Source organism: Phalaenopsis equestris, unplaced genomic scaffold, assembly GCF_001263595.1.
Source record: "Phalaenopsis equestris unplaced genomic scaffold, ASM126359v1 Scaffold000240, whole genome shotgun sequence".
In the NCBI taxonomy this organism is placed as follows: domain Eukaryota; kingdom Viridiplantae; phylum Streptophyta; class Magnoliopsida; order Asparagales; family Orchidaceae; genus Phalaenopsis; species Phalaenopsis equestris.
Window position 1 is genome coordinate 1,198,212 of NW_018164682.1, and position 14,902 is coordinate 1,213,113.

At 34.6% G+C, this 14,902-nt stretch overlaps 1 protein-coding gene across 2 annotated transcripts in view; it reads left to right on the top strand.

The window, feature by feature from the left end:
- Positions 1-14,902, top strand: part of LOC110024027 — a 71,610-nt gene that overhangs the window by 14,950 nt on the left and 41,758 nt on the right. For both annotated transcript variants that reach the window (XM_020723743.1, XM_020723741.1), the window contains exons 4-5: positions 658-815; positions 11,930-11,993. In XM_020723743.1, coding sequence (XP_020579402.1) covers positions 658-815; positions 11,930-11,993 — 222 coding nt within the window. The remainder of the gene's footprint in view (positions 1-657; positions 816-11,929; positions 11,994-14,902) is intronic.

The following is a 14,902-nucleotide window of genomic DNA, read 5'->3' on the forward strand; positions in this document are numbered from 1 at the left end:
TTTAATTTTGTTATGTTTTGGTGGTTTCCATTACTCTCGTTTTGATCTCATGGTCAAGTGCTTTTGTACCTTTGACTGTACTCCTTGTATCCCTGTTTTTCTTAGTATAAACTAATTTTATCCCAAAAAATTAACAAATATCAGTTTTGAATCAAAAGGTCCGACTTTATTCTACTTGCCAATTTACTTTGATCTTTCAGGATTCATGTAAGAACTGTTTATGCAGATCTTGTGAGGTCTATGTTTTCAAATAAGAAAAATTGAAGTCTTCATTCAATAAAAATATGTTATTGAATTGCCTTTTAGATTAGCACTAGTTAATCAGAATTCAGATGGATAATTCATCATAATTGATAAATCAAAATGTGCTGTATTAAGCTTGGGTATTTGGATGAGTTGTGATGTTTGAATAAAACTAAACATCTTGTTTTAAAATAAGTTTGTGTTGCATAGATTTTAATGTGTTGAAATGCATCCCTTCATTGAAGTTACGCGTTGACGTTGTCGCTTAACTGACACATGGCTGTCTTTATAGCTTATGAAGAGGGTGAACAATTTCTTTGATCTGCAGCAAATGTACTTTTTTTTTCTTAACACCGTATTGAATATCGTTTCTTGTTTTTGTGCTCAAATTGGTAACAATAGTAAGTTTCACAGATATGATACGGGTTCAACTGCCTATGATCTTGCCCCCATCATACAGGGGTACCAGCATTCGCTATTTTTATTACGTTCGTAGCACAATCTCTGGAAGATGGCTTGTATTAGAAAACGGTCATCATGATAAGTGGTCTGGAAATGATCTGATTGAAATGGTTAGTGTTTCTTTTGTTACGATGCTGTTTATATGGATTTCTCCCTTTTTGAGATTGTTTTAAAATCTTTTTATGTTATGTTTTGCATTCTCCCAGTTAAATGCAAATATATTCTTTTCTTTTCTTCCTTTATCCGCCATGCTTGTGATGCGATGCTCTTTCTCTATTTTTGTTAATATGATTGTAGTGGCATAAGATATCATTTAAGTCCTTATTCAGCTAAGCTGTATCTAATCTTCTGATTCTTGTGCTCGAGTCTGATTATGTTTTTGTTGATTTTATGACTTGTAGTAGTGGTAGATTGTCTTAGTGAAATCAAGCTGTGACCGTTGTTCATTCAATTTCTTTTCATTGCTAAAATTGAATTATTAAAAAGGAATGTACCGCATGACTTTACCGTCCTGTGAGAGCTGGAACATATGCTAAAAGCCACTTATAAATGACCAAACTACATCGAGCTACATAAATGACCATCAGGAGGGAGTTAGAATATGCTGTGTTTGACTCCAGGTTCAAATGAACTTGTATCATAATTTAAGATTTCAAATTCGTTGCTTCTTCATCAAAGTAGCTTTTGACATAGATGTTTATGGACTCTACTAGCCACTGTTGGCCTACACATATTTGTCATAATGCAACACAAATTAGACTAAGTCATAATCAAAGCTAATGATGATCATTAGATAACACATGTTATGAAAATGATTCAACATGTCTCATTGCAATTAAAATTGTTCAAACATAATTCTTTTCACCAAACAAATCATGTCAATGCGATTTCAATGCTGACGGTGTCCATATATGATTATTTCATTCAATCAAACACTACCAATGAGGGTGGACTCTTGATGCAACATCATGCACGTATAACTAAATTGTATCGTACAAATTAAACTCATAAAAAAATCTCTCATTTAGCAGAATGAACTTTATCGACGTTTACATAGTGCTGAAAATACCTAAAAAAGACTACCAAATCACCAAATAGTCATTGTTACGAATTTTATGAGTGAGAGCCAATATGTGTACAAGGTGTTATAAAAAATAGTAAATTATTATTATCATTTTTAAAAAGTGAAAATAAAAAATTTCCAATCAAAACAACTCGTAGAAATGATACAAGAAATTAAATCCTTACTTTAAAAACATAGTTTTCCTTCTCTTTTCCTTACTTTATCCTCTCATCCTCTTCATTTCATTTTTTTTTTTCTTCTTTCCTGCTCTTCTTTTTCTCCTTTTTCTTCTTTAATTCATCTCCTTCCCAACTGCTTCCCGAGAGCTGCTGCTTTTTTATTCGCCTCGAGCAACAACGCAATGAAGAAATGAGAAAGGGGGAAATATTAAGTATATATGCTTGTGTGTGTGTGTGTGTGTGTGTGTGTGTGTGTGTGTGTGTGTGTGTGTTCTCTTCTCTCCCCCTCCCTTTTATGAATTCCCGCCCTTTAAATCAAGTCAAACCATTGCATGTTATTGAAAGTGGGTTTTGATTTTAGTGCTACAGTAATTTTAATAAGAACTTTAGGAAATTTACTTTTTTATTTCAAAATACTAAAATAAAGTGTAGAATTTTATAAAAATAATTTTGGTGATATTCTAGAGTTTAAAAAAAAAATGGTATAATAATATGATATAGGAACTAATCATCAATTATCCAGGTCAAACTAAACTCCTTGGCACCTAAAATGTTGCTTAAAACATATGATCTCGAATATGTTTAGTTTCCAAAATGGAAATCCATAATCTGTCTTGTGGTCCATATATCTTTCGATCGGGAATGGCTTTTATTTGACTCTTAAACGCTGTTTTTAAAGTACAGTACAATTAGAAATGTTGATTGGTCAATATTGCAAGTAACTGGTTTTGTAACTGGTTTTGGGATTATTCATTTCACTAGCTTAGTGATTTTTAACTTAGTTCTCTTTGTTCCTAGATTTTTTTGCAACGTATTGTCAATCATCAAATTTATGAAAAATATGAATTCAACTATTAAATTTTTGTGAGTTTTAGGATATGGTACCATGAAGGATTATAAAAAATGAGAAAGAAAAAGCTAGCCTATATCTCCTAAATATTGATGTGCATTCTAAAGTCAAGAGAATCATGCTTAATAAGTATCTTTCTCTAACAAAACTACAAAAAGTTAGTACTTTTGCAGTTTTGCCTTGGTCATCCAAATTGAGGAACTACATCTTTTTCTTCAATATAAATCCTAAAGCATTTTAGTTTGAAACTTGCCAATTATCTAAACATACTTGAAATTCCTACGGAGTCATCCTTTTAAAGCCCCACAAATTTTTTTTACCATCTATAATGACATTTGAGGACCATCTTAGGTTAACAACATGAGTGGTACTCGGTGGTTTGTATCTTTTTTTTGATGAACATATGAAAACCATTTGGATCTTTCTAATGAAAGACAAATTTGTAACTAATTATCTTTTTCCTCAAAAGTTTCATTTTTTTATACAAACAAAATTCAAAGTTAATGGTTAAGTTTTTATGACTGATAATGTGAAATAATATTTCATTAAATTCATGGAGATTGTCTCCATCGACAAACAAATTATTCTACCGAAGTTTTGTTATCCATAATCCTTAGCAAAATGAGATAGAAAAAAATAAAAAATAAAAAAAACCTAGACTCATTCTCGATGTTAATCAATTATAATCACTAATAATATCGCAAAATATTATTGGGGGAGGTTGTCCTTACCCTAACATTTTTTATTAATGAATGTCATCAAGAATTCCTAAGTTCCAAGTCTTTTTGTCAAAATCTTACCCAAATCTATCTCCAAAATGTACTATCTCCATAATTTCTCTCAAGGCATTCAATCACTTTGTCTTTCTGCATGTTTCTCTACATCAAAGATGCAAATTTGACCAAAAAGTCATAAAATAATTTTTTCTTAGCTATTCTGCTCACCAATAGGCATTCAAATTATTATCCCAAGTATTTTAAATACATCATCATAGGCGTGACCTTTTTGAAAGCAAATCTTTCTTATCCAAAACTTATTTTTAGGAGAACATATCTCACTTTATGGATAATTGTTATTTTAGTAAACATCAATCCTATTTTATCTCAATCTAAGCTTCTTTCAAACTTATTGGAATCACAACCATTTATATCTCTTTCTTTTGAATGCCTCAAAACTTTGAACACCACATATAATGAGCACGATTTAAAGGTATTTTCTATTGTAGATGAAAGGAAAATTTGATGGATTTAACAAACAACGTGCAACATGAGCTCTTTCATCAGGATGATAAGGATCCTACTGGGAGAAGGGAGAAATGATTGAAGGAGACGAGCCCTATTTTTTCAATTGATTAGACTAGTAGCACTTCAAACTTCAAAGCCGCATAGAAGCCCATCTTCATCTCATAAGAAACAGAACAACCAGCCCAATCGACATTACTATAGGCTGTTAAGATGATAGGAGACTCTGCGGAAAAGAACAAACCACGAGGAGAAGTACCTTTCAAATACCGAACAATACGTTGAACTGCATCTAAATGAAGATGTGTAGGTGCTTGCATAAATTGACTAACTTGTTGCACAACAAATGAAATATCACGACGCGTAATATTCAGATAATTGAGACTCCTTACCAATTGTCGATATAGAGATGGTTCAGATAGAAAGTTACCATCGTTCTGTTGATATTTGACATTTACTTCCAGAGGAGTATCAGCTAACGACCATCTTGAAGACCAACCAAACCAATGAGTCCCTTCGTATAGTTGTGCTGATGAAGAAAAGTACCAGCGGGAGAAGAGTGAACCTCGAGTCCTAAGAAATAGGTTAATGACCTCAAATATTTCAATGAAAAAAAACCCTGAAGACGTTTCTGTAGCTGAGACATCAATTGATTGTCAGATCCTGTGATGACAATATCATCAATATAGATTAATAAAAAAACAATTCCCTTATCAGTTTTGCGAAGAAATAATGAGGAATCATATTGACTTTGAATTAAAAAGAAGCTAAGAAGGGTATTGTGAAACTTTTCAAACCAGGCCCGTGGAGCCTGTTACAAACCGTATAGAGACCGTTTGAGCTTACAAACATCATGTGAAGGTGTAGAAAGCAAGCCTGGAGGAGGAGTCATATAGATATTTTTTTTGAGATCCCCATGTAAGAATGCATTCTTAACATCCATCTGCTTTAACAACTAGCCTTTAGATGCAACAATAGATAATACTAGCCGGACAGTAGTCATCTTAGCTACAGCTGCAAATGTTTCTTCATAATCAATCCCGTATTCCTATTAATTGCAAAGTGCTATCAATCTTGCCTTATATCTATCAAGAGAGCCATCAGATCAGAGTTTAAAAGAATAAAAGAATAAACCCATTTATAAAAGAATAAACCCATTTACAACCAATGGGCTTAACACTTGTAGAAAATGAAACAATATCACAAGTGTGATTGTCTTAAAGTACCTGAAGTTTCTCTTGCATGGCTTTGACCCAGCGAGGCTGTTTAGCAGCTTGAAAGTAAGAGGTAGAAACAGTAGTTTTAATTAAAATTACAGAATACCCATATCTATCTGGAGGGCGGATACGCCGGGTTGATCGTCAAATACTTATTGGTGCACTTTCAGGATCAGACTCGGGGAGGATTGAAGGTGAAGTGAGCTGTCGTCGTGTGTAGACAATGTTCGGCTTGAACCTTTTATCAGCAGAAGAATTATCAAATTGTGGAAGTATAACTGTATCTGATGTCGACACATGATGCTGAAAGTAATATTCATGTTCAAAGAAAATCACATTTCGAGAAATATGTCATCAACTATTAATCAAATCATTACACACAAAATTTTTATGATTAGAACTGTACCCCATAAAGACACATCGTACTGACTAAGCTGCCAACTTATGACGTTCATGAGCAGGTAGATGAACAAAACAAATACATCCGAAAGTAAGTAGCATAGGATAATTAGAATGTTTATCAAAAAGTCGATAGTAGGGAGACTCATACTTCAATTGTTGAGATGATAAACGATTAATGAGATAAATTGCAGTAGATAAAGCTTCAATCCAAAATTTAGCTGGAACAGAAGATTCTATTAGTAATATGCACACAGTATCCAATAGTTGTCGATTTATTCGTTCAGCAACTCCATTTTGCTCCAGTGTATAGGGACATGAATGTTGTGAAATAATACCTTTGTTATGGAGAAATGCTTGAAACTCATGAGATATGTATTAACCGTCATTGTCAGACCGTAAAATTTTAATGCAAGCAGAGAACCGAGCTTCCAAAGATGCTAAAAATATTTGAAATATAAGAAATACTGCTTTGGAACACAAAAAATAGATCCAATTAAATCAACTGTAATTATCAATAAATGTCACAAAATATCTATATTGAGCATGTGAAATAACTGACGTAATTCCTGAAACATCACTATGAATAATGTCAAAATATTTATTGACACGACCGTCTGAAATAGGAAAAGGTAATATTTTACCTTTTCTAAGTTTACAAACAAAAAAATCAACTACTAAACTCTTATCTCTAGAATAAAAAACATCACTTTTAAGTAAATCCTTCAACACCATATCATTTGGATGACCCAGTCTTTTATGTCAGATGTTTGTCTTATTCTCAACAACTAAAGAAGCTAATGACATATTCCGAGGAACAATAAATTTTAATGGAAACAACCTGCCCACTTTCGGTCCCTTCGCTATCACCTTCCTCGACGACTGATCCTGCACAATACAACTATCACGAGAAAAATGTACGTCACATTTATTATTTACAATTTGATCAACAAAGTGTAAGTAAATGATTTAGGAGAAACCAAGACATGCTTGAAGGAGGAGTTAGTATCAACAATTGTTGTAATTGAAATATTATTTTCATCGGCAACCTGAATATGTTGAGTACCAGTGTACGGCTGTTGGTTATGTAATAAATCAACTGTGGCAGTTATATGATTTGTGGCGCCCGAATCAACAAACTAAGGAGAATAAACAAAAGTAATAGTCTTACCTCTTCCTTGAAGGCCAAGAGCAGAAAAGACAGAGAGAATCATTGTTGAATCATATCTGGTGTGACAGCTGATTGATTATTGACAACAACTATGGATGTTCACCCAGGATTGTGAGTGTCGGATATCGTGGCATGAAGTGTTTGTGATTTGCGATTTTGGGGTCGTGTTGGTGTAGGGCACTCTGTAAGAGTATGTCCCTTTTGCTTGCAATAATTACATACCTTATTTTTACAATTCCGTGCAATATGACCAAATTTCTTGCAGTTGTAGCACTGCACTGGTCCCTTCCCTTTGGTTTTAGCAGCATATGCCATATTAATTATTTATGTTGATCCATTTGTTGTACTGATAGTAGCTTGTGTCACCAATCTTTGTTCTTCGCGCAGTAATTGCCCAAAACACACTTCCAAACAAGGAACTGGATCTCTGTTCAACAACCCCGCTCGAACAGTTTCAAATTCAGGTCTGAGTTTCATTAAAAACTGATTACGATGACTTTCTTCATGAATAACATGAATACTAGCTAAGTTCTCCTTTGACACCTTAGCATAGATAATGCCAGTATATTCGCTCCACAAATTTAGAAAATCAGATTAATATTGTTCGTTTGAAAGATTACCCTGACTATAATAACTCATGTCAAGTTCCAATTGCAAGCATTTCGCAGAATTATCTTGATTGTAAGCACGCTTCAAGTATTCACACATTTCTTTAGCTGTGTCCAAGGATCGTAAATTGCTCACCATATGAGCCTCAATAGATTCCAAAAACCAGGAAACAATCCGAGCATCCTTTACTTTCCATTGACCACGATCTTTTGCCTCAGTAAGTGCTAGAGAAGACTTATCAATATAGCCCTAAAGCTCCTTCCCTTTTAAGAATATTCTGAGCTGAAATTCTCATGCGACATAATTCTTTCCCGTAAATCTGATAGCTAAGATTTCAGAAGACATCCTAAATAGAATTGTCGTTAATCAACCAGAAATCAAAGAAAGCCAAGATATCCAAAAAAAAAAAAACTCAATCATTGATCTAAATCAACCTAAAAGGTTCAAAAAATCGTGCACTAGGAGAGGATTCCAAAGCCAAAGCTGAAGCCCCGGATCCTCAGAGGGCCACGATCTAGGAAGTATATCGGCGCTGAAATACGCCGACTATACCAAAGCTGAAGATACAGATGCGGGAGATATCGATGTTGAAATACACCGACTATATCAAAGTCGAAGATACAGATGCAGGAGCCAAGTGGACGAGAACAGAGGAAGCGGTGGAGCAGTCGAGCGGGAGTTCGGGCAGTCGAACAGAGGAAGCGGTCGAGCGGCAGTGGCAGTTCGAGCGGTAGTGGCAATTCGAGCGGCATCTGCAATTCTGGAACAGAGGAAGTCGTCGAGCGGCAATGACCGTTCGGGCAGTCGAGCGAGCGACACAGAGGAAGCAATTAGGGCGAACAGGACGAGCTCTCCAGGTGAAGCAGACGACTCCCAAGATTCAGATGCTAAATATTCGACGTGTCTCTGATACCATGTTAATATTTTGAGCAAATAGGCTGAATCTTTTTCCTTTGCTTTCATTCCATGCTTTCATTCCAATAAATACTTTCATTCCAATAAATAATAGTCTGTACAATCTATTTTAGTTACATAATATTATGTATAATCCGTTTTAGGTAATTTAATTAATACATATTCATAATCTAAATATTCAGCTAAAAGGAAAGAATCTTGTGCAAATATAATATTTCCTTCTTTGCAGCATTGCGAAGAAAGAAACTCTTTATTCTGTCTGATTTCCTTTATTCCTGATTGATAGAAAAGACTAGTAAAAGTATAGGGAAAGTATTTGGTCCATTTTTCTTGAACTAAATCAATATTTGACTTAGTCCTGACACCTCTTTTAAAGTACAATTTAATACTTTGAGGATGAGCTAAGTATTTTTGTTGGTACTTGCAAGGATTTACACCAAACACCCAATGAAATTACTTTATTTTCTAAGATAGATTATCTCCTAATTTTTGTGCCTTTATTACAAATATTTCTTGCATGAAAATTTCAAATTATATTTAAGAAGCCTTATAGATCTACATGGAGAAATGCAATACATGAAAAAGTTCTAAGTCTTAAAAGAAATAGTATATGGAAACTTTTAAATCTTTCCTATGGGTAGAAATTTGGTTGATGTACATGAATTTGCAATGTGAAGTGTGAACTAGATGAGTGTATTGATAAATTCAAAGCATGATTGATTGCAATAGGGTTCACTCAAATCTGAGTTGGTTATCAACAAACTTCTGTCCCAGTTGCTAAGATGAACATATATAGTATATAGATTACTTTTGCTTTAAATTTCTAGTAGACATTTCATCAACTACATACAAAAGATGTTATCCTAAATAGGAATTTACAAGACAAAATTTATGAGAAATTCTTAGACTAGCGTACTAGCAATGCAAACCATTTTAATCAAAAAATCTTTGAATATTTTAAAGCAATCTCCAAGTTTTTGGTTCAATAGGTTCACCAAGACAAATTGATAATACTCTCAAGAACAAGCTGATTACACTTTATTTACAAATAAATCTTCTCAAGGAAAAGTTATTTCTCAACTGTATATATTGATGATACATCCTTCTAAGGTTGAAATGAAACATTGCACTCAAGAAACAACTAGATCTCGGCTTGATTTAATCAATCAAGTTTATTCAATTAGTAAATAAAGAAGTTTGAGCAATCATTAAGAACTCGAATTTTAAATGAACCAAACATAAACATAGTCTAAATTGTTTATTTATTTTCACTAGCATACTCATTTATTGTTCAATAAGTAACTTTTTAATGCTCTATAGTTAGTTCGATGGTAGATCATATCATATATATTCTATTATTTAGATAGCATTCAATTAACTATAATTTATTTAATAATATGTTTAGTAGTAACATATCATAATTTAACATCAATATGCATATTAACTTAATATATTTCCTTCTTATATTTTATTTCACTGAAATGGTTTGTATTGCAAGAAAGTTTGCTTGTATCTTATGTACTATCTTATTTAATAATTGGAAACTAGTTAGATTCTAATTTTTATATGAAAAAACTTGTTTATTTGTTTATATTTATAAGATCATTTGTTGACATTTTTATATGAAAACTAAATATTCAGTCAAATTTTTTGTTTGTTTATTAGTTCATTTAAATACTCACTCAATTAATATAAATAAGTCAAGTACAAGGCAATTACTATTATTTAAAAGTTTAAACAAGTTAAGTATGAACATATATGTGAAGGCTCTCCATATATGTGAAAGCTTGGCTCTAGTTCGAGCCAAGCATGAACAACTTAGAAGAGAACCTAGCTAAGTCCAATCCATTACATATTCAGCTTGAATCGGCTCGATTACAACTCTACTTCTAATTGGAGATCATGTAGAGATAAACAAACTAAGATGTGTCTTACCCAAAGAATTTGAAATCAAGGAATTTTGTGAATTTAAATATTTCCTACCCATCAAGATACCTTAGATCAAGCAAATGGGATATCCATATCTCAACATATATGCATATTGGATTTACTAGAAGAAATTGAGATGCTTGGGTGCAAGCTTGCGAATGCTCCAATGGATTCTTTCTGCAAAATTGAAATAAAGGGAGTTTTAACTCTTGTTGACAAAGGGTGTACCGATAGGTAGTATGGAAAGTTACATATATCTCTCTCACTAGACCTGATATTTGCTTACTTGTTATTGTTTGTTTATGAATAACTCTATAAAGGAGCATGTTAATGTTGTATATATGATATTAAGGTGCGTTCAAAAGGACACTTGGAAAAAATGTTAATTATTATGTAAGCAATTTTCACAATTAAAAATGTTCACTGATGTTCTGATTTGGAGACATATTTGATCGTAAATTAACATCTAATTATTACCGATTTATATGGGGTATTTTTGTGACTTGGAGAAGCAAAAAAATAATTGGCTGTTGCTCGGAACAGTGCTAAGGCAGAATCAGGGGTTATGAATAATCGAATCAGTGAAGTTTTGTGACCTCTTCGTCTCCTAGAAGGTTTAACAATTTTCAGTGCTTAACCTATGCTAATGCAGTGTGGTAATCAAGCTGCTATTAGCATTCTTAAGATCCTTTCTACTATGGATCAACTAAACACATCTATATTGATAGACATTTTATAAAGAAGGCAATTGAACAAGGATTTATACAAGTTAGTTACTCTCCAATAAAACAACTATCTACAGCTATTTTCACTTGAGTTTTTTATCAGTTACAATTTAAAAATCCTATTTCCAAATTTTAAATGATCAAAATATATTCCCATTTTGTGAGAGAGTGTGGAAAATATAATTTTTTTTTAAGAGCCTTACAAGATTTAGCTATCACTTGTGCTTTGTCCCTCGCCTTTGCTGCCTTTTTGCAAGTCTTATTGTGCAGCTCCATTTGCAGACTATCCTTCCTTAAGCAGCCTCACTACTCGCCTTCAACTCATCATGCGCATACCTTGATGCACTTCGTTGCTTTTATGAGCAGCTCTATCACTTTCCTTCGCTTCCTCATCCCGCCCTATCACTTCCTATTGGATCATGAAAAATGAAGCATTCTTATCTTTTGCTTTTAAAAAAAAACATTGGATTAAATTTGACATGACCTGTAGATTTTCCAATTTCCATAAAGAAAGAAACTTTTTTATTTCCTCTTCACGAAAAGGATTAACCAGTTCTGATAGGTTATGGTTGCAATCTGCCCATGCTTCCAGAGTAGTCTCAAAATATGTCGTGTTGAACAGATCTTTGATGTGATCAATGAAAGCATCCTCAGTTTCTTCTTGCTAGTCCGAGTCCAATTCTTACAGTGTACCACTTCTTGTTCTTCTTCTATTACTGATTACTGAATCATATCTATTAATAACATTTAGCAGTTAGCTTTAAAATTGTTATTACAATGCTTTTCTTAAGTATTTTCAAGTTTCTTTCCTTTAACCTTATTATTATATGCTGCAATAGGCTTTTCAACTTGAACCTTGCTAAGTTGCAATGGTGTTCAACCTTTTTTTTCCAAGCAGAGTGTATTAATTGCGGAAATGTCTTCAGGAATGTCGAGCTCCTTTGCAAGTATGGGCGACTCAAAAAAACAACAACTTTTTGAATGATGAAGGTGAGAAACAGAGCGGTCATCTTTTTCCTTTCTTTTTTTTTCCTTCTTTCTGATGCTTTTGAAGTGCTAGTTACTTTTGTATATTATGAAGTGAAATGATGCTTTTAAAAGCTAAAAGGTTTTAAGGCAACAAGCAGCTGCCTTTACTTTTTTTTTTCCTTCTTATATCATATTTTTGTAATTAGATTTGTTACTTTAAGTTAATGAAATATTTACGAATCACTTTGTATTCAGATTATTAGTTTCCAGAATCTATCTTCTTGAACACATTAATGTTGCCCTTTTCTGTGACCTTTACAGATGTCTTTTATTTGTATTAAGTCTCCAAATCCTTTTACAATTTCCAAATAATTGAATGAAGTGATGATATTGGTAAGGGTGTAAACGAACAGAACACGAGTGAGCCCAGGCTCAGCTCGTGTTCGACTCGTTGAAAAATATCACTGTTCGTGTTCAACTCGTTTTTATTTCGAACACAAAAAGTGTGTTCGTGTTCGGCTTGCTAATGAAGCTAACACGAGCTGTTCACGAGCAAAGAATCATTTTGACAACCCTAATCACGCAACCAATGTTAAGGGTTGGGGCAAGATTTAACTCTTATTGTTTATGTTAAAATATCATTTAAATATAATTTAATATATTTTTATTTTATTTTTTAATTAAAAATTTTAATTGGTTATAAATCTTTGTAGCATTGTAGTCAATTAAATTGTTTTAATTGATTTAACCCTAATCACGCGACCGTAAGATAAAGTGACGAGTAGAAGTGGAGTGTACGACATAGACGAGGTGCGAGCCCTCTTGTTCGAGCGAGAGAATCATAGGCGGCGGAAATTGCCATTCGAAACCCTAGCAGAGTTCTGAGGTGGTTGGGGGCTCGTATTATAGCCTCCGACCATTCTTGTAAAGGATGGTGATTTCCGTCGTCTCTACTAGGGTTTCGCATGACGATTTCCGTCGTCTATGATTCAGTCGCGCTCAAAGGAAAAGGGCTCGCACCTCATCACCTCGATTTTACCTTCGCCTACTGCGTTTCGTCATCTATTCGCTTCCGTTGCTTCACGTCCTCAGCTTCGTCTGTTTTGACGCCGAGCTTCTGCCGACTCGCGTCTTTCCGTCTTCTGTCGGCTCGCGTTTTCGCGTCTCTATCTGTTTCGATGCCGAGCTTCTGTCGGCTCGCGTCTTCTGTTACGTTCGCCTACTGCGCTTACGGACCGTTGTTGACCTCATTTTTGTGAGGTCTTTTCTTATTCTTCATAGAGTCTAGAATCTAGCCATAGGACTCTCCTATCGACTATCTTAGAGTATTAGACCTGAGACCCACCCTTTTTAGAAATTCGAACCACTTCCTAATTCTCTTGTGGTGCTTCGCCTGGGTTGTCTCAAACTATCATCATTTGATCGAGTGGTTAAGGACCAACATTTGGAGACCCAAAGAGAGTTCCCAAAGGTTTTAAAAGCCATAGGAAACCAATTATGACTTTTGTATATTCATGCACGGAAATCGATAAATTTGTCTAAACAATCTTGAATGACGAAACGGACTGCGTCGGTGCGTCAAGAATGTCAATTTTATCAAAAAATGACACCCATATTGCTATAATTTTGCACACGAGAAAATCACACGCAAATCGATGAATTCGGCGCGTCCGGAACGTTGAAATTACCTAGAACAGTTATCTAATTTGCCATGATTTCATGCACAAGCGAAAATGCACAAATCGAGATTTTCAAATATTAACATAATAATAATAATAATAATAATAATAATAATAATTATTATTATTATTATAATAAAGACCCTATTTAATCCCACTCACGCACGCAGACTCGCAGCCCAGGTACACTCCTCTGTCGCGCACGAGCCTAACCGACCTCGATCCCTCTTCTCCTCGCTCGGTCCTGCCGCACGATCACCATCTACACTCTCCCGATCGGCAGGCCGCACCCGAGCAGAACCCTAGCTTGCTCGTCTCCTAGTTCGATCGCGAGCTCCCCATCGTTCGACTCTTCCTCTTCTTCGCAGGCTGCCCGACCGAGGGGCTCTGCGAAACTCCACCTGGCCGACCCTTCATCTTCCCGAGGCCTACTTCTCTTTCTCCCTAAATGCTTCTCCTCCTTTCCCACCATCCTATGCGACCATCATTAAGGCTGGTAGGTGGCTGCTCCTCTCTCTTTTGCCTATAAAACCCCACCTTGGGGAGGTTTTGGAGGCTGGCCAAAAATTGAAAAGGAGGGTGAAGATGTTGCCAAAATCTTGTCTTGCGTAGATTTCCCGTTCATTTGCTCGACATTCTTTCTGGGTTGTTTGGTACTCTTGCTTGTTGGTTCCATATTTTTGCTTGGTTGTGTGTTTGACTACCAAGGGTTGTTGAAAATTTTGGGAGGAGAAGAGAAAGGATTTGGGGCATTTTTGATCGTGAACATTTGCTGCTGTATTTTTCGAGGCTTTCGGGATCTCTTTTGCATCAAAGATCTTAAGGGAGGTTTTTGCTGATTTTTTTATATTCTTAGGCTGGTTCTTGAGTTTACTGTTGAATTTACATCAAGAGGTAATGTTTTTCCTCCTTTTTACAAGCATTCAAAGGAGATATCTATTTTACCCTATTCTCATGCCTTGGGTTTAATGAATTCATAATTTATAAAGATGTGTTTAGGATATTTTGCCTTAATGATTTCTTGCCTGTCAAAAAAAAAAGTGAATGTTCTTTTTGGTTTTCTTCATTTGAAATTGCTCCTGAATGAGTTTTTTTTACTGCACCTGGAATTGGGAAGTTAAGGATGCTTTAGGAATTTATTAAGTTTAATGTTAAAAATGAGAATGGTTATGGGAACATATGAGTGAAATGCATGAATTAGAAATATGCTTTCTGGAAAATGTGAAGGATGCTAGGGGGTTTGCACAACAA